Genomic DNA, 21,568 nt, shown 5'->3' with positions numbered 1-21,568 from the left:
GAGTTTTAAATCACTGAAATTAGAGATGTGGCTGAAAAAATGTTGCAAATAGAAACATGGGAAAATATGTTAGAAATTTAAAATAATCAGTTCTTAAATACACATTGGACACTTAAGGATTGTAAGTCTTGGAAGAAGAGGATATACACCAATGAGTGGCAGTACTTCCCTTCTAGAAGTTTACAGTTGTAGGGGAGGAAAAATAACTTTCTCTCTACCTCTCTAGGTTTTGTTTGAGACCCCTCTGTCATAAAAAGACAGATTAACAAGAGAAAAACAAATAGAAAGTATGCCTCCTGTATTGGGAGATACCCAGAAAAACTAACTAACCCAGAGTAACTTCCCAAAATGGCCTAATACACTCCCTTAAATACCATCTCCAGCTAAGGACAAAAGAAAATATTGAGGGCTGGGAGAAAGCCAGTTATGGGAGGTTACCAAGAAAAGCTCACTAAACAAGATTAAGGTTATAATGCAGATTTGCCCTCTCCCCTGATAAGAGTTTCCAGAGATGTAGTCATCCTTTTCTTCCAGGTACAGAGAGGAAGACACCCTTACAAAACTAGAAATGCTTAATTAATGTAAACATTCCTTATTTGGTTTTCAGACTTCTGTGTTTGCTGTTTCTTAAAAGTAACCAACTCAAGATATTCATTATGCCAAAGAGGCATATTTTGGGGTGGCAGGTTCTGTTTCTCTTCACAATTTACCACAAATGAATGAGCATTTAGCAGACACTGGGAATAGTAGAAGTAGATGAGACTACTCTCAGGATTCAAACTTAGAAAAGTTAACTTGGGTTAGGTCAGTGGTCAGCAAACTGCGGCTCGCCAGCCGCATGTGGCTTGCGAGCCGCAGTTTGCCAGATTTGCCACTCTGTTGACTAATGAGTTTGCTGACCACTGCCTTAGGGAAAAACACTTAAAAAACATTTTAATAATGTACTAATGTCTTTAACCTGAAGTCAAAACTTCTGGGTAAGGGTAATGCCTTAGGCCGTAAAATAGAAATGAGAGAGAAGGTCAGGAAGGAAGAGGCAAGGAAGTCAAGGGGATGATGGAGGGCCGATTCCAAATGGTAAAAACCCCACTGACGGCTTCCGTTTCAGGTATTAAGCTATAGAGAGGTTGGAGAGACTGGGAATCTGTTAATGGGGTGATGAAGCCTCCATCACCCGGAACCAAAGAACCACTATTCATCAAATTGTTGTTGGGCTTTCCCATCTCCAAATTAAAGAAGTTTACAGACCACTCTTTTCAATTGTCAATACTTTAGGTACCTCTGTTGATTATTTTAAGTCATTAGCTAATAAATGCCTAATTAAGTCACAGTAGAAGCTCAGATATCTACATATGGTAGAGATGCTGCAATCTACTGTATATGCATCCAGATAAACCTATTTACCTAAATACATAGATAAAACCTAGAATTAGCCACTCCATGGTGACCTCTGACTGAAGGCCAATACATGAAGATTATCCAAGTGTAATGTTCAAGCTCTTTAAGAGATATTTAAAGAATTAAATAAAAGATAGAAGGATTTTAGGCATAAAGTCTTTAAAATAAAAGTAGTTTACTCATATCCATATAGAGGTGCCTAAAATCCTGCATTAATGACATAGTAATTTGGGTGCTCCCTAGAATACTTTTGTATATGTTTTTATTGATTTTTAGAGAAAGGGAGAGTGATAGGAACATTGATGAGAGAGAAACATCATCAACAGCTGCCTCCTGCATGCCCCCTACTGGGGATTAAGCCTGAAACCTAGGCATGTGCCCTGACCAGGAATTCAACCAGTGACTTCCTAGTGCATGGGTCAACAACACTCAACCACTAGCCACACTGGCGGGGCCCTAGAATACTTTTTGAAAGGCAAATATCTACAGGTAACCTAACCTTCTAAAACAAATTATTTAATTTTTTTCTATAGCTTGAAGGCATTGGTGTTGAAAAGGAAAAGAATAACAGATTTTTTAAAAATACCAATTAGAGGCCACAAAAAGTTACACATACTTTTCCCCCCAAAAGAAAAACAGTACGTAGCATCTATTTGATTTTGAATCATTTGACATTTCCCCATTTTTTTTCAAATATATTCTTTATTTAAAATAATTCTCACATTGACAAGTAATATTCAAGTGCTATATTTAAAACAAAATTAATTTCCTTATTCATTCTGTCCCTTCTATTCTACTTAATTAGGAATAAAATTTGTTAACATTTTCCTTAGCTTCATATTAAAGAAATCACTTGAAAATAGGAATCACACTTCCTTTTTACTACTAGGCCTCTTGCATACATCTTAAAAGATTATTCTTTGTATTTGCAATTCCAAAGAAGACAAAACAGCACATTTACATGTCATGCAAAGAATATATAATTTCTTTTAAAGTAGCTTTAAAATGTTTCTATCAAAAAGATGCTCTGATAGTGTGAAGAAATTAAGCAAAATACTCATAATTCTGTGATCAGTTACTTAAAAATAAAGCCTTTTAAACTTCTATTTCTCCCCCTAGTGGCAAGAGATAAAATTGCAGATGTACAGATTTTGCAGTTCTTTGCCAATTAATTAGCCTTTATATAAAACTTTGCTCAAGTGAGTCATGTTCAATATTGTGTTGTATGCAAGTTTGTAAAGCAAAATAAAAGTAACAAAAACATCAGCTATTGTTAAATTTCTAAATGTTACATTATATGAATGACTCCTGGCTAGTTTTAATTATTAAATTATTCAAATTAATTCCTTTCCTTAAGTTTAAGGCAAAACGGAGAAGCTAAACTCATAGACATATGCCATATAAATAAACTCTTCATAGAAATCAATTCAGATTTTTTTTGCTTGTTACCATATGATTGATATATTTAAAGAGTGAACAAGCCTGACACCTTTACCTTCAAATATTCACATTCCTGACAGCAGATCACTCCATGTATCCTGAAATACTTAATGCAAGAGGATAGCTTCACTCCAAAAGACATTTTGAGCAATTTTTTGTAACAATGAAGCACATGAAGGCACTGTCTTAGAAATGTGCCTTTGGTGAATGGTGGTTATTTGGGATTGTCTCCTTTCCTGAAGTTCAGTCTCATTTTTATGACTATAAAAGGGAAAGAAATGTAATGTAATGGTGAAAACCAGTGAGAAGGAGATTACACAACGAATAGGATATAGCATCAAGGATGACAGAAAAAGAGGAAAATATCACAAAACAGCAATCAGTGATACAATAATGCATTTTCCCACCTGTTAACACATAATTTATAGTTGGATTTTAAAACCATGAAATTGTTTTCCTAAGAAAAGTAATCAAAGTAATACTGTAATTAAATTATTCTCCCAGTTACTTATTATAAACAAACTTAATTTACTGTAATTAAATTATTCTCCCAGTTACTTATTATAAACAAACTTTTCAATTTGTTAGGAAATAATATCCCATTCCTTAGGGTTACTAGTATTTTTTAATTGATTGTTTCCTTTATCTAAATTATTTTGCTTAGCCCCAATATTACAACTGATTCTCTGCTGATCTTTTACCTTTTTCCTTCTTTTAGCATGTGTTATCTAAGGCCAATATTAGTCTTGAAACCACAAAACATTGAAAAGTTTTATCAGAAAGAGTTATCAGAAAAGAACCCTAACTCTTTAAGAACTTCCAAAGCTAAAGAATCACTCGTGTCAGTCATTCATCCTCAGGATGTTCCTGATAATAGAAATGACAGATCTCCTGCTTCACAAAATGAAAATGATAACTTCTTGGAGTCAAGGAATGAGAGGAAGAGGGGAAGCAATTGTACTGAAAGTTCTTTGCTAGTATGTTCTCTTTGTAATTGCTTTGGAATGACTCCTTCTGTGTGTCAGAAATCTGGAGTAGCAGCTGCAATTAGGGAAGATGTCACTTTCAGAGGAGGGGGCCAAGGAGAAAAGGAGGAGGAAGTGGGGGAGGAATGGAGATGAAGGGAGGGCACATCCTGAAAAGATAATCCCTGTATGCTCTCATGACATCATCCTCCTGCATGCACACACATATATATATATATATACAGGGAATGGTCAAAGCAACTCTCATACTTCAGTCACTTTCAGAATCAGCTAAAGGCAAGAAGAAGCACCAGAGAGAGTCCCCCTTCAGCCTGTCTGACGTTTATGAACTTGTCTCCCTAGGAATCTCAAGGAGATGATGGCAGGAATGAAAATCCAGCTGGTCTGCATGATCCTCCTGGCTTTCACCTCCTGGAGTCTGTGCTCAGGTAAGCTCAGCTGCATCTCATAACTCCCTGAACTGATTTCTTTTTCCTATTTTGTAGTGTGTTGCTACTTGCGTTAATGTATCCAGGGAGAGGAGTTTCTCCCTTATTCTGGAATTGCTTTTTAGTGATAGAAGCTGCGTATTTTCTTTCTCTGTCTTCATGATTATAAGAACGAAAAGATTACTGCTTTTAAATCTGCCAGGCAATAAGAGGGATTTTAATGAAACACTTCAGGTCCTTCTTTGGAATGTAATTACTAGAGAAAATAAAAAGACACCTAAAACTTAATCTAGGCTGGTCACTATCTAATGAGAAGTACAGGTGCAGTGCCTGTCAAAGTGTGAAGCCTTCATGAAAACCCATGCCATTCAGCTGCTTTGTCTCATTCCCAGTCATTCTCTTAGAAGGCAGGGGCTTCTCCCTCCCCAATTATTGGTCTTATGTGTGTGTATGCTAAGAAACAATGTGACAATTGATGATTGATTGATAAATAAATGAAGCATTATTTGTAAACAATTATTTCTAGAAAAATACAAAAATATTCCTTTTTGAGAATATACTTCACATAGGATTTTTATGTGACAAATAATAGTCATCCTTTTATTGCATGCCAATTAAGTTGATACAAATATATTTGAAAAATTGGCATTCTTATATTAATTAAAAGTATTTACCTAGAGTGTTTTGCATGTGATAATTAAGGAGAAGCCATATATTTCTGAGTAATTATCAATAATTCATCTTAAAAATGAGATTTAAATTTAGAAGAGTATCAAAACTACAGTGACTGCAATATACTTCAATTAAATTTTAAAATAATTAAATGATCACATCAAAATGAAAAAGAAAACAGAGACTAAATGCTGAAAATAATTAAACCTTTTTTATACTTTTTATCTGATAGGTATGACATTGAAATGTTTAATTTAAACTTCTATGATTTTATTTAAATTATGAAATTTAATTTAGCAGAAGATATAAATCTTATCAAAAATTTTAATTCTTTTGATCTTTAAAATACCTTGAACTCCTAAGTTTGCAAATTTTTTAATGAGATAAATACCGCATTTTCTAAAGTTATGTTTTAATCTAATAATTGCAAGAGGTTAGAGGTATACTTAGAGCATGTGAGTAAAACTTGATTATTGATTAAATATTTCATTTATAAAAAATTGAAAGTTCTTACTGTGATAAGCCAAAATTTATGGGGATTCCAGGATGAATTTTTCATGAATGCCTAAAGGGATTTTTATTTCTTTTGAAAAACAGATTGTGCCCCTTAAATAATAGGAGAAAATGATCTCTGGTATAATTTAGTTCCTATATACAATTTAACAAGTGGTTTCTCCAAGTGCCACACTTCTTAATAAGAGTGTATAGTGCAAAGAAGATAGAGCCTTTTTAACTTCTGTTTTGTGTTATGAGATGCATGTCAGTGTGTTTGAATCCAGTCATCTTACTGTAGTGTTCTTTAATTTTTTTATTACCTTACAGTCTTTTTTTGTGTGTGTGTGTCTGTGTGTGTAGAATATTCATTAGTGAAAACTTAAAATGATAGTCTTTTAAAAAATCAGAAATCCATTTTTAATGCTATCATACATGTATTAATGGACATATGTTTTATTTAAGCAGTTTTCTTAATGGACTTATAAAATTGCTAAGTACACATACTTGGATTTTTTTTAAGTAGACAAACACTTGTTTCAAAGTGTGTTTTATAAAATAGCATCCTAAGTATATCTGAATGTCTTATTTATTCTAAAATTATCAGTAAGCAATTATCTTTGTTTTGTTTTTGTCTTAAAAGTCTGCACACACCTTTTCATGATGCTGTTTTTAAAAATATCAGGGTGCATATATTCTATATGTGTAAACTATTGCTGGTGAAAATTAACCAGCATATGATGACATTTCTATTATACGATATAATCAGTTTTTTAATTTTGAGATTTAGAGATTAAATAACTCCAAATCATCAGTAGCCCTTTTGCCATATAATCATGTGCTTATTTTCTTAGAAGTGCTTCTATTACCCTGGCTGCCTCTTAGTCTAAAAGAAAACTACAAAGTATTTTCTGACTACTATTTTAAGTAGAATGCATACATAGGAAAGAGCCTGCATCTAAGAGTAATTTTTAAAAGATAAATCTAAAATCCGCAGGTTACAATATAATTATATGATATGTGATTATATAGTAAACATGTGGTTTTGATTTCACTCAGATTCAGAAGAGGAAATGAAAGCATTCGAAGCAGATTTATTGACCAATGTGCACACATCAAGGGTAAGCTTTTCTTTTTTTAAACCATGGACTGGAAAACATAGGGACTCTCATTAGAAACTGGCGTCCCTTTCCTATAGTAATAACTTCCCATAAAGGCTGAAATGTTCATTGGGAGGCATTTCCTTTTTCGGGGAACTTTTCCTTGAGTTCAAAGGAGTTAAGGGTGTTGATGTGACAGGGAAAGAAATTATAGTGGCTATCAATCAGTATATTGTAACTTTAATTAAATAGTCACATATTATTTATGTGAATGTGTACATGTATTTAAAGGAATCCTGTTTCCATTCCTACCAAATTGTATGTGATGAAAGGTATATTGGCCTCAAGTTAAATACATAAATGAGAACTCAGTGACATTATGCCTTTTTTATTATATCGGGGAAAGTAAAATGGAGTTCCTAAATTAAAAATGAAAGTTCATGACAATCCATGACAGACATGTGGTAGAGTGTAAAGAGCAACAGAGTGGCAAACAGAAGCCTTGAGGTTTAACACTGCAACTGTGACTTATGAACTATTTGCTCTTAAGGAAGTGGGCAGTTACCATTGCTTGCTTTCATTTATCTTTTATTTTTAAATGCTGTGCTTGGAGTTATGACCTCCTAGACATTAACATTAAATTCGTGCCTGGATTTAAGTTCTTCCTATAACAGAAGTGTTATCTGTACCTGCTCATTGTTTTTATTGAATTAAGTAAAACTTTGTATACTGGACCCTATTATTCCTCTCCTGGGGTCTTGAAAACAAGGTTCCTATTGGTAACCTGTACCTAGGAATAAAACTCAATTAGCATAGACCTGCTTATCTGCTACCACACTGTGTTGATATACCCAGTGTGCATCTGAATGTGGAGTCAGAGAACAGGGTTCCCTCCAAAAGATGTTTTCAAAGAAAACCAAATGCTGAGGTGGGGCATCACCTGGTGCAATCATTGTTATACCTCTGGGTGTTATGATAAGAAAGCTCCCGTCTAATTTCTGAAGCAATGCTCCAGTTCAGGTCTTGTCACCTCAAGTTTCTCTTCTCTAATTGGATGAGCATGTTTTAGCTACAATGATCCTTACTGTATACATAGAATTATGTTTGCTAGTTTGGCATACTTTTATTAAGAAAGGTCCCCATTGAGTATACTTGTGCTTTTTAAAGTCTGATCTAATGATAGCCAAGCTGAACTTCATTCCACATATTTCTTTCATGTGTGATTCTGTGACTTGTTTGCTCACATTACTTATTCAACGTTAAAATTTACTGTTTTAAATTGTGATATTCAGCATTTTCTTTTTGAAGAGCTCTACCTTTGTTAAGAATATTAACACGTGTCAGCTTTTACATGATAGCTTGATTTTATTTTAGCTCAGGATGTTAATTTTCCAGAGAGATAATTTACACATTTATGTATTTAAATTATCTTCTTGTTTATGGATTTTGGCTTGGATATTTGTTTAATAATACATTTCCAAGTTTGTAAAATGAATTGTATATGTTTAAACATTATTTTATTTATATCTAATCCATCTGGATATTTAGACTATAATATGTCCAGAAAAAATATTATTAGCTCTAAATCAAATTTCCTCATAGCCAAACTGTCCCAAGGATTTTAAATGAAAACTGTGCTCTATGCTATACCCTCATATATATTTGGATCTATTATTGAACATTATATTCTCTTCTGTTGAGTTTTATGTTTATTCATGCTCTATTAACTCACTCCTTTAATTCCTGAAGTTTTAAAATTCTTTTCAATATCTGGTAAAGTAAGTTCCTCCTCATTACCTTTCTACTTTTCTAAATCCTGGTGGTTATAATCACACATTCATACTTCCCAATTAACTTTATAATTATTTTGACAAATAGCCTCTCTAACTTACAGCCTCCCCATATTTTCCAAATTGGAACTTTGATTTTCAGTTGGATTACAGTTGGAGAATAATTCAGAGAGAATTGACACCTGAAACTATTGTTATTGAGTCTTTCCATCACAGCTTAGTAGTCATTCCATTTTTTATGTCATTTAGGAAAAAAAATTGTGCTTTCTTTCATCTATGCTGTTTGAAATGTTTCTTAATTTTTACTAATTATGTCACATTTAGGTTCCCCTTTGTCCTTATGTTTTTTCATTGGTTATAGTTGGCACATGGGAGAGTGGTTGATTATGGTAATAATGGTAAAAGACAAGATATAGAGAATATTATAATTTTCAAATAAATTGGTGACCTGTGATGCTGCCTATGACATCTCAAGGTGTGAAATAGATTAGTGGTCTGTCACTACTCTAATTTTCCAAATCTATTAGTAACACCTTAGTTCCTGCTCCATTAGACTCTAAACTGAAGTGTAATTAAGAAGAAATGGTATATGTAATGTCTTCACCTCTGATGTGATATACATATATATTTATATATTTCTACTTACTGTCATTTCTTTTATTCTTTCTCGCTTTGCTCATGTATACGTGCATGTGTGTGTATTACTTATTACAATGTTTTAAAATAGAGAATATGAGAATAGAGAATATTGGCACTATCCAACTTCGTGATATGAAGTGATAAAATTAATGACAGTGTATTTATAAGACTAAAGTAACAATTAGACTGTAAAATGTAGTAACTTAGCACACTATAAATTTATTTCTTACTCATATAAGTTTTAAATGCAATATCTACTTTTTATATTTCAGGTCAGTAAGGCAAGTGTTCCCTCTTGGAAAATGACTCTGCTGAGTCTTTGCAGTCTTGTAAATAACCTGGACGGACAAGCTGAGGAAACAGGAGAGTTTCATGAAGAGGAGCTTGTTACAAGAAGGAAATTTCCCATTGCCATGGATGACTTTAGCTTGGAAGCAATGCTGACAATATACCAGATCCGAAATATCTGTCACAGCAGGGCCTTTCAACACTGGGAGGTAAAACAAAAGCAAAATATATATGTACTTAGAGGCCTGATGCACAAAATTCGTGCACTCGGTGGTGGCGGGGGGGGGGGGGATTCCCTCAGCCTGGCCTGCGCCCTCTCGCAGTCTGGGAGCCCTCGGGGTATGTCTGACTGCCAGCTTGGGCCCGCTCCCCATGGGGAGCACGGCAGTTGGGTATCCTTAGTGCTGCTGCAGAGGAAGGAGAGTCTCCCGCCGCTGTGCTCGCCAGCCATGAGCCCGGCTTCTGACTGAGTGGCTGCTCCCCCTGTAGGCAGCTCCTGCGTTGAGCGTCTGTCCACTGGTGGTCAGTGCACATCATAGCAACTGGTCGTTCCTCCGTTCAGTTGATTTGCATATTAGCCTTTTATTACATGGGATATAGTTAAGTTATCTCTCATTTGTAGCAATTTTAAAAATTCTGATCATTATCATAACAGGAAGACATTAGTATAAAAAAAGAATAAATCACCTTAGCTGGTTTTGCTCAGTAGATAGAGCACCGGCCTGCAGACTGAAGGGTCCCAGGTTTGATTTTCGTCAAGGGCACATGCCCGGGTTACGGGCTCAATCCCCAGTAGGGGGCGTGCAGGAGGCAGCCAATCAATGATTCTCTCTCATCATTGATGTTTTTATCTATCCCTCCCTCTCCCTTCCTCTCTGAAATCAATTAAAATATCTTTAAAAAAAAGAATAAATCATGTGTTGAAATTAACATTCCCTCAGATCTTCAAAGTGTCCTTCAAATATTTGGAGTTGAGAAAAACATTTTTCCTTCAATCTTAAAATGGGGATATATATTAAGGCAGATTTAATCCAAATACTTAAATGGATGACAGGTTTAGGCAAGTTTTGGTAGTGGTTGTGGTAGCAGTGCCTAACTAATTTAGGCAACTCAAAATGTTTTCTTAGAAGCTCTAAGTCATGTGTGTTTATCTATAAACAAACACAAACCACAAAAAGTTCCATTAGCATTTGAATAGATTAGGCAAATAAAACCAGAGTGATAGGGATATACATATATATATATATATATATACACACACACATATATATATATATATATATATACACATATATATATATATATATATATATATATATTCATATATATGTTCCTATTTCAATTGAATGTGTGGATTTTAGGCATCCTTAGACCATTATTAAGCATCACAATGTAAAGAGATCATTACCATTTAAACAGAACTTCCACATATGTTAACTTCTGTGACTAAGTATGTTAGTTTGTATTCTCTCTATGATTGAGAAATTAATCTTTGGAATGGTTTTCTAGTCAAGCCAGTACATAACGTAATTGAACATAAAATCATGTTGATCTTTCAAGCCAAACTTATTTTACTAGATTGAAAACTATTTGTTGTGATTTATGATATATTTCAATAACATTTTAGTCTAAATTGAAGCCTGAAAAATACTCAAAGTTCTATTAGATGTGCTCCTTCAATTGGAGCACATCTATTAGTGTGTGATCTTGACATATTAAAAAAGTTAGTTTGATGAACTAGAAAGAATACTGAAAAGTTGTGTTCTCATTCTTTCTCAGCCTCCTGATAGCCATCTCTTCTTGGACAAAACACATTGTTTTTAACCTCATTGACATATGTCTTACTGTCTGAATCATAAATTAGAGAAGATATACAAAAACACTTTGAAATAGAATACTTCATGCATGTAAGTTTCATTCATATTCTGTCTATCTTGCAGGTGATTCAGGAAGATGTTCTTGATAATGGAAATGACAAAAATGAAAAGGAAGAGGTTATAAAGAGAAAAATTCCTTACATTCTGAAACGGCAATTATATAAGAATAAACCCAGACGACCCTACATCCTCAAAAGAGATTCTTACTACTACTGAGAAGTTAAATATTTTACTTCCATGTGAACATGACTTACCATTCTTTAATTAAATATCAAATTACATCTGTGTGCAAATGTCTCTTCTACAGTTGTGGTTTATTGGATGTGATTTTTTTGATTAATAGAATTGGACTAAATGTGTTTAAATAAATCTAGATCTTGAGCATGATATGTTGTGTATAGCTGAAGTAGATATTAATTAAGTCATATATAGAATATTTTCTAATTTGGCAAAGCACTTAATGGGTTATTTAAACAGTCAAAATGTTTGACATTTTAAACCAAATTGTGAGAGATTATAATAGTGTCCTACAGAAAAGTCTAGCCTAAATATCATTAACTCCCCAAAAGTAACAGTACTGCTTTTATTATTTGACTGAATGTTTTTGAGAGATATACATGTTCTTTCCCAATATTCAACTCCTGAATCTCTCGGTTATGGGGAGGTAATAGTGATAAAATAGGATCATCTTAAAAGAATAATCAATGAACTATTGATAATTATGCCTATCTTAATAAATGATTTGCAACTGAATTTGTTTTCCTGTTAAATGAACTTATTAGCCAATAAAGAGAAAATAAGCCATAGGGACCACATGTTTTTTCTGATACTTCTTTTTATAAGTATATTTTTATTGAATTTAGAGGGAGATGGATAAAAAGATAGAAACATCAATTGGCTGCCTCCTGCATGCCCTCTACTGGGGATCAAGCTCGAAACTTGGGCATGTGCCCTGACCAGAAATCAATCCATGACCTCTTGATTCATGGGTCAATGCTCAACCACTGAGCCACACTGTGCAGGCTGAAGATTAACTTATATTACAAGGGTTACAATTTATAGGCTCCCCCCCCACTATGATTTAGTAAATAATAACTGCATTTTTAACGTCATCAATAAATATGTGTGTGATATTTTTTTCTTCTAATTGGGAGGGAATTTTTGAGGCAAAAGGAATACTGGAAATGAATCCTCATAAATTTTGAGACCATATTTATGGTGGGCCTCATAAACCGTCATGGTCCTTACATTTCCCCATTAGTAGAGACATCCTAGACTCTCACTCTTACAAGGGTCTAGGAAGAACACTCCTCAGATGCCTGCAACCTAGTCCATCTATGAAAGATATCAGGGAATAAGTTGTTCTGGAATTAAGATACATTGAGAACTCCATGTCTTTTGATGAGATTGTTCCTCCCCTAGCCTAAACCCCACTCAGTAGTACTTAAGAACAGCCCACCAATCTCTGGGCTTTCCTGTTAAAATTATGCTTTCTCACAACCACCACCCCACCATCTTTACCATCCTATAAACTTCAACATTGAAAAGTGCCAAAGAGTTGATCCTAAGAAGGAAAGTATTTTGTAGTGACTAGAGTGTGTACTCTGAAGTCAGAATGCCCAGATCCAACTTCACTATTCACCTTGGACAGTTTATTTAACTTGTTTATTCAACTGCAAAATGTGGAAAGTAAATGAGGAGTGGAGAAGGATATAAAGTAGTCCAATATATGTAAAATGCTGAAAAAGTTGCCTGGAACATATTAATAGCTAAATGTAACAGTTTTTCTGGCCACGTTCATGCCAGTTTTCCTTTTCCCTCACAAAACTATTGAGCATAATATAATTTTACATATTAACCTTCTGTGTTTTTTTAAAAAAACTGCTGATCTCCTAATTAATTACTTGTTTCATTCATTATCCTTGAGAACTTACACATATTTGTAGAAGATCTATCCAATAATTTTCCTTCCCAGTCCCTTACATCTCCACTTCTGATAATAAACACTTTATCCATTTCATCTCACCCAATCATTTCCACAGTCATATCACAGAACTTTTCACTACCAATAAATTCAGACTTCCTAAAATTTCAATTTTTAAGCACTCTACTCTGTAAATATCATATTTTGTTTCCAGTTCATATAATCTGACACTCTCACTCCAACATTTATGATCCCGTTTAATCCATTGTCTCCACTTTTTTCACTCTTCACTTTCTACTCTTGCTCACACTTTGCTAGTTACTTGATCTAGATTCTATGGTCCAAATTAAAATCACTATGTCCCTCAACTTCCTGTGCTGCATTAGGAAAGCTTGTGAAAATGCTATTAAACGGAAATCTTCCCCAATTCTGGCCTCACCTGAGAAGCTGAACACAGCTGAAGAAAAACACTCAATGCTGTTGAAAAGTAACGCTTAAATTTTCTGATCGCAAATCTCAAGTCCTTAGTGCTACCTAGAACTCCTACTACATTTGCCTAATAAAGTTTGCCTCTAATTCTCACTGAAGTTTGTTTTATACCTTTCCTCCTATCTCCAGTTGCAACATTCATCAGTCTCCTCACATCAGATGATGTTCTAACTATTTCACTAAAGATTAAAAGCAATAAAAAGAAAATTGCATATTTTCTTTACCACCAAATGTAACACCACCCTGCATTTACCCCTCACTCTCCCATTTCAATGGAGGAACTGTTCATTTCAATAGAGAATTAGTCTATATTCTCTTCTGAGGTTCACTCCTTAACTCCCTCATCTCCATAAATTGTCCCACACCCTGCTCAGGCTGAAAATCTAGTAGTCATTCTTAACTCTTCCCTTTAATACACACCTGCCATTTCTCCCATTAAGGACTTTTGTTGGGTTTTCATCCAAAATACATCTCAAATCCATCTACTTCTTGCCACATCCATCACTACTGCCCTAAGCCACAAGTTCTCACCCTGGGACTATGGCAATTTCTTCCTAGCTGCTCTCCATTTTATTATTTTTATCCATCTACATTCATATGGCTGAATAAATTTTCACAATTAGATAATGCCACACATCACTTCTCAATATCCCACAATGTCTTTCCATTACACTTTGAATAAAACCCAAATTCTGTCCTAGATGGCCTTAAATGATCTGGCATTTGCCTGTTTCTCTAACTCCACTCATTCTCCTCCAGTCACACTGGCCTCTTGTTATTCCTCTAACATATCCAGCTTGTTTCTCTTTGTTTTAGCCTTCACAGCTGCTGACACCTCTTTCCTGGAAAGCTCTCTAGCAGAAAATCCTTCTTTGCTGAACACACAGGATATCCAGTTAGAGATGCATTCCCAGCCCTCCCCCCGCCCCGCCACCCCCGGCCCCGTCACTAGGAATGACTGTTGGAGCTAATCAGATATTCAGTGGAAAAAATGTGTACAACATGTGTCTCCTTTATAACTTAAAGAAAAACCTCATTCCCTGAATTTTACTTTTTTCCTAATTGTTTTTATTTTCTTCTAAATGTGAATTTATTTTAACCACACAAATGGATACCATTCTCTTGAGGATGACGCTGATCAATAGAGCCTAAGGCCTTTACCTACTTTGCACTACAAAGCTGTCTCACCGTCCTGGACCAACCAGACTGTGGAAAGAGAAATGAATGTCTAACTCATTTAAGACACTGCATTTTTCAGCCTCATTGATACAACATATCAACCATCATTTTAATTGTTACGATGTTTTTCAGGCCTTTTCATGGTTTATTTCTTCATATCATTTAGATCTCTGCACATGTATGCATGCATAACAAAGCCCTTTCTTAACACTCTATCTTTAAAAAAACACACACACACACACAAAAAAAAACATTTACCCCTGAGTCAATATCTCCACTTAATTTGCTTTGTTTTTCTTCATATTTGAAAAAAGAAGCAACCACTGACAAGCTTTCATCTGGTAGCTGCCCTGGCACCAACAGCGAGGCCGTGGTGTTCTCCTGTTAAACGTAAACAATGTTATAGAACTTAAACTTCAGACAGGATCACTCTATGGAGGATGGCAAAAGACAATAAACAAGACTACTTTGTAATCATGTCTGAGCAAAAACAAGAACAAGAACACTGCAAGCCACAGAAATGATCCCATATCCCTTTTCCCACATAATGTGAGTGACTGCTGCTTCTTTACTACTGCTTTACTTCTGCTTTATTTTTCCACCTCATGCATCAATATGACAACCCTGGCATTGCCTTCACTGTCTTAAAGCATCCAAGCCAGGGCAAAGCCACACTTCTGGAATATTCTCCAAGTCATTGAACACAAGCCTGGATCCTCTATGAAACCTCTACTTGTACCCTATTATTGAGAAGCCAACCCCACAATTCCCCACAAAGTATCTCCAGTACCAGTAAATCCCACTTTGTGTGAGTGCGTCCCTGGTGGTCTCTGGCTGGTGGGCATCAGCATGGCTCTCAGCATAACTTGAAATTGTGTCGTTACTGATTGTTTACATGTTTATAGTTGTTACTCCCCAGTAGAATGTGCACATTTTGTGAGGACAGGTATTTTGTCTTTCTTATTCATCACTGTATTCCCACAGTTTAGCAGAAGACCTGGTTAAGTGTCAAAAAGATTTGTTTCATGAATGAGTAAATTAGCAGGAGAAGGACTCGTTCTCTTATAATAAAATGTACTAGACATACTTTCTACAGATCTTTAAGCCCCAACTCAGAGATTACATTTCCCAAGTTTTGGTATGAGCTCAGATGTCTAGAAGAAGTCCCTGGTCCTATGTGAATCTACACAGAATCTGAGATGTTGAAGTTCACCTCCCAGTGGCAGCCTGGGAGATTATCCTTCATTTTTTGTTCCTTAGGACCTCTATGAGATGAAAACAAAAAAGGTGCCTAAGTGATACAGGAAGTACTCATACAACTCAACAAAAGGAAGACAAACAATCCAATTAAAAAGTGGGCAGAGGACCTGAATAGACACTTCTCCAAAGAGGACATACAAATGGCCAAAAGACATGAAAAAATGCTCAAAGTCACCAATCATCAGAGAAATGCAAATTGAAATCACAGTGAGACATCACCTCACACCTGTCAGAATGGCTATCATAAGAAAATCAACAAACAAGTGCTGGCAAGGATGTGGAAAAAGGGAATGCTGGTTTGCTGCTGGTGGAAATGCAGGTTGGTGCAGCCACTATGGAAAACAGTATGGAGTTTCCTCAAAAATCTAAAAATGGAATTTCTGTTTGACCCAGCGATCCCACTTCTAGGAATATATACTGAAAATCCCAAAACACCAATCAGAAAGAGTATATGCACTCCTATGTTCATAGAAGCATTATTTACAATAGCTAAGATTTGGAAACAGCCCAAGTGCCCATCAGTAGATGAATGGATAAAAAAAGCTGTGGGACATTTACACTATGGAATACTATGCAGCCATAAAAAAGAGGTATGTCTTACCCTTTGGGACAGCATAGTTGGAACTGGAAAATACTATGCTAAGTGAAATAAGCCAAACTGATAAAGACAAATATTACATGATCTCACTTATTTGTGGAATCTAATGAACAAAATGAATTGACCAACAAAATAAGACCCAAAGCATAGAGACATGGAACAGACTGACATACCTCGATGTGAGGTTGGGGAGAAGAGAAGAGATAAACCAAAGAATTTATATACTTACTAGAGGCCCGGTGCATGAAAATTCATGCACTAGAGTGGGGGTCCCTCAGCCTGGTCTGCCCCCTCTCACAGTCTGGGAGCCCTCAGAGGCAGGAGGCAACCCGGCAATCAGGGGAAGGCCATGCCCCATCACACCTCTGCTGCTGCCACTGCCAGCAGCGCAAGCTTTGGCCGGCCCTGGTTACCTGAGCCTTGGGCAGCCCTGGGCAGCTGGGCAGACACCATCCGAGGCTTGCCTGCACCTCTGGCTTGCCCTGAGTGGCTGAGGGGACTGGGAGACTCTGGAGGCAGGTGCATGGAGCGGCTGGGCCTACCTGGGGGTGGGCCTTGTCTTGCTGCATGCCTGCTGCGCCAGTGGGGCTGAGGGGACTGGGTGCCACCATCTTGTGGCTGTGGGCACCACCATTTTTGAGGGCATGGCAGTTAATTAGCATATTCCCTCCTTATTGGCTGTGGGCACCACCATCTTTGAGAGCAAGTCAGTCAATTAACATATTCCCTCCTTATTAGCTGTGGGTGCCACCATCTTTGAGGGCCAGGCAGTCAATTAGCATAGTCCCTCTTTATTAGATAGGATATGCATAGCTCATGGACATAGGCAATAGGGTAGTGAAAACCTGGGAAGGTGGGTAGAGGCTGGGAGGAGGTGGGTAAGGGGGAGGGAAATGGGAGATACTGTAATACTATCAACAATAAAAAATATTTTTTAAACAAATGCCTAAGTGAAATGGGGAAAAATGGATTTGTAAAACATAAAAAGGAAGAACTAACATGAACTGGTACTTTATATATATTATTATGTATATTATCTTTGATTTTGTCCATTTTATATCATCAAAGCTGAAAAAAATGTAAATTCAGTCCTTATGCGTCCAGTCCTCATCCCTTTGGAGCCTGAATGCTAATCAAGTGAAGACTTTAATGCAAATTATATTGAGAATGGCTATATTGTATGGAAATTTCTGTTTCAAATATCCACTTTAGAAGCAATAATAATATTTACAATATAATTTTGAAAATTAGAAATCCAATTATGTTTCTGGGGTTTTATTTACATGTTCTCTTATTGTAAGTATATATTTAAAATATACAAAGAGTACAACATTATATGAAGATGTGAAATATTATTTAAAGTTAGACATTATTAATCCTGTTTTACAGATGAGGAAACTAAGTTTTAGGAGAGATTAAATGACTTGCCCAATGTTGAAGTGAAAGTGACAGAATCAGGATTCAAACTCGAGTGTGTTTAACCCCAAAGACTATTATTACTTTGTCATTCTATTTCTGTGTGACTCAGTATGAGCACACCATTGACAACATACTTGAGTTTTAGATGGCAAGATTCCATACTTGAAACTTTATATAAGTAATGGCTAAAAAATATTTAACTAGAATCTTTTGATAGATGAAGAAAATGAACATAATATTCCTAAAAGTATGATTTATAATTTTGTATTAATGTGTTAATATATAAATTCTCAAAGTAAATATGTCAATGTACTCTATTTTTACTATATATATATATGTATATATATATATATATATATATGTATGTATTAGTTGAGTGAAGAATTGTTTGAAGACTATTTAGAACATTACCTTTACAAATATGTTTGTTAAATTATTCATAAATATTTATATTTCTGTTTTCTCCTAAATAACTTTCTGAGTTTTTTGTTTGCAAAATATAATCATTAATGGCCATAATAAAATGTCAACAAAATTATATTTAATATTTTATACTAGTACTATAACAAGTATGGACACCTTTTTATCTTTAAAACAAATGAAAAGGTTAGTTATTATCCATTCACATTTATACATATGAAAACATAATTCAGCTTTTTATTTATTGCCAAAAAACAAGGATCTTGAAAAGTCATCTATTTCTTCCAAATGTAAGCACTTTTTTAAAACTTTATACTCTTCCTTGCCTTTTTAAAACTAATAAAAATGAGTCTGAACTTGCCTCTGCTCTGAATTCTTTTAAATATCAAAATATGCCTGAGCAAGCCACACAGCCTCTAGCATGGCACACACATATGCCTAGGTGTGGACTGCCTCTCTGGCGGCGTCTTGCCTTCCTTTCACTGTGCACTTACACTGATGGTTTCCTTGTGCTTTCTGCTCCACACCTTTTGTAATGTCATTTCTTCTACTTCAAAATCACTTCTATCTTCGTCCAATTGACTGTGTCCCATTCTTTTAGAATCTAACATAAATGCCACTTTTTGGAAGCGTTTTCTGGCCTTCCAGTGCGGCATCCAAAGTTCCGTTAGGTCTCCCTTGTGTTTCTTCTTTGCACTGCTGTGATACATTTCGTGTCTCTGCTAGCACATTCATCGCATGGTACACGTTTAGGCTGCATGTTTTCTGAAAATATTTCAAAATTCTTTAAGCTAGTTATTATGCCTTGTTCATCTCTGTATCCCTTCACAGTTCTGGGCACATAGTACACACTCATGAAGGTGTTTGCTGAATGAATAGATCACTGCTTAGCTAAGGCAGACAATGGTTGTAGCCTCCCACTCTCACCCTACTCCTTTGTGGATAATCCGGTAGAAAGTAGCCCTCTAGAAAGAGCCCGATCTATCCCTTTGTAGACTCAACTATAAGACCCCCCCATGTATTCAGGGATTCTACCTCTAGCAATTCTCAGGTTCTACTGCAAAATGGCCAAGGAGCTACCCCCAAATGGAGTGCCATCAGCATCTTAATGAGCTAGCTAGTGGCTCCAGGGATTCAGTTATCCAGCTCAGTGTGTGATCAGTAGCATACACAGCAAAGTCCTTCTCAGAGAGAGTAGTCCTAGTTGTGTGATATGTACCCAGGAAGCATCCAAAGCTTAATGTCCTTTTAAAAAGCCCAGCTACCCTGTGAGCAAATCGATTTCCTCCACTGCACATTGTTGACCAAGACTAACACTAACCAGTTTTTCTCTGACTAAGAACAACAGCCTAGCCCTGACCGGTTTGGCTCAGTGGATAGAGCGTTGGCCTATGGACTGAAGGGTCCCAGGTTTGATTCCGGTCAAGGGCATGTACCTTGGTTGCGGGCACATCCCCAGTGGGAGGTGTGCAGGAGGCAGCTGATCAATGTTTCTCTCTCATTGATGTTTCTAACTCTCTGTCCCTCTCCCTTCCTCTCTGTAAAAAATCAATAAAATACATAAAAAAACCCCAAAAACAAAAACAAGAACAACAGCCTACATGCAGCCAGGCTTTCTGTGACAGAACATCTTTCAGAGCTCCCAAGCATTTTGCTGGGCTTTATAAAAAGACATTAAGCTTTTGCATGGGTAGGTATCGCACAGCCAGGGCTACTCTCTGAGAAGGACTTTGCTGTGTGTGCTACTGATCACATACTGAGCTGGGTAACCTCTGGAGCCCCCAGCTCATTAAGATGCTGTTGGCACTCCATTTGGGGGGCACTCTATGGCCATTCTGCAATAAGAACCTGAGAATTGCCTCCACTGGGCATTGTTGACCAAGACTGACTAACACAAACCGTTTTTTCTCTGATTAAGAACAACAGCCTAAATACAGTTAGGCTTCCTGTGACAGAAAATCTTTCAGAGCTCCCAAGCATGTTGCCCATGATGGCACCTGATTTTCATCTTGTTCCAATTTAAATTACTTCAGACTCTTTAGGGCATTGAATATATGGATTTTCACTTTAGGAGAAGCATTCAGATGAATACCGAGATATTGTCAGTTGGAAATCTGTGCAAATGAACCTAAATAAGAGTTTTTGAGTGTTCTCAGCAAGGTCCTGGGAAAAATAAAATAAAAGAAATTAAGCCATTTTTTTTTACAGTCTTATTATTGGTAACTTTTAAAAGGAGGTGTGAAGTAATATAATATGAGGCTGCATTTACCATAGCACAGCCTAATGAAAGCCAAGGCAGCTGACATTTACAAGAAAAGGTTTCATGTCCCTGGCTTTAAATCCAATAACTATAAAAATACCCTCAGTATAGTGCTTGTAAAAGTAATTCCTGCTCACTTAAGAACTTACCACTCCTCTAGCAGATAGAAGCCTGCTGTTTAATAGTATTCAAGAAGCAATCTGACTCACTTGCTGTTCTTAACCAATTTTTAATCAAGACAAAGCTGCCTACAGACAGGACAGTTTAGGAATGTGCAATTTATTTTTTCCTGTTATCTAAAATGTGCCAAAAGAAACTGACTGAGAATTGCCAAAATATTTTTATGAAATCTCTGGAAAACAGTCACAAAGTTTGTACCAATGCCACATTAGCTTTCTGAGAACATCATCATTCTTTGGGGTTTAAAGTCTTAGAATTTTGTTTCATTTTCAGAAATTTTTCCAAAAATTCTGATTTGTATTTTATCAAGATAGAATGCAGTTTCGTTTTTTTTAAATTAATTAATTATTTTAATTAAAAATTATTTCTTGAGTACATACTCCTTGAGGCACTGTGCCTACCACTGGGGAGACCAAGTTAAAGACATACCTTACTGTGTACAAATATCTTTCCAAACCACTCGCTGTCTATGTGACTAAAGTTTGGCCACTGGATTAAAAGAGAAAGTGTTAACATGGCAGCTTCCTAATGTTTCCTTGAACAGACAACTGAAACACATTCTTTTTACCTTATGTTTGCTCTTTCCTCCATCCTGCCTCCTGGAACACAGATACCATTTTGGGCTTTAATGTCGGCTTTCCTGGGAGGGATTTACCCCCAGGCCAACTGGCTGTGAGGACCGGCTGTGAATACAGTGGAAGAACTGCTGTGCAGGAGCCGAGCCTATGG

General features: G+C 36.0%; 1 protein-coding gene across 1 annotated transcript; it reads left to right on the top strand.

Moving 5' to 3' along the window:
- The first annotated feature begins 3,952 nt into the window (after positions 1-3,952).
- Positions 3,953-11,894, top strand: NTS (neurotensin). The gene is made up of 4 exons (XM_080661056.1): positions 3,953-4,252; positions 6,476-6,537; positions 9,218-9,442; positions 11,174-11,894. The coding sequence occupies exons 1-4, from the start codon at positions 4,180-4,182 to the stop codon at positions 11,324-11,326; spliced, it is 513 nt and encodes a 170-aa protein (XP_080517182.1). The 5' UTR covers positions 3,953-4,179; the 3' UTR covers positions 11,327-11,894.
- Positions 11,895-21,568: the final 9,674 nt, after the last annotated feature.

Source organism: Plecotus auritus (genome assembly GCF_963455305.1).
Source record: "Plecotus auritus genome assembly, chromosome: 3".
NCBI lineage: Eukaryota > Metazoa > Chordata > Mammalia > Chiroptera > Vespertilionidae > Plecotus > Plecotus auritus.
This window is presented reverse-complemented; position numbering and strand designations above follow the sequence as displayed.

What these genes read in the sequence shown, in the direction of transcription:
- NTS (XM_080661056.1), top strand. Translation starts at nt 4,180, where the DNA reads ATGATGGCAGGAATGAAAATCCAGCTGGTCTGCATGATCCTCCTGGCT. An exon ending in CCAATGTGCACACATCAAGG is followed by an intron (nt 6,538 to 9,217) that starts GTAAGCTTTTCT and finishes TTTATATTTCAG; the next exon opens with GTCAGTAAGGCAAGTGTTCC. An exon ending in GGGCCTTTCAACACTGGGAG is followed by an intron (nt 9,443 to 11,173) that starts GTAAAACAAAAG and finishes TCTATCTTGCAG; the next exon opens with GTGATTCAGGAAGATGTTCT.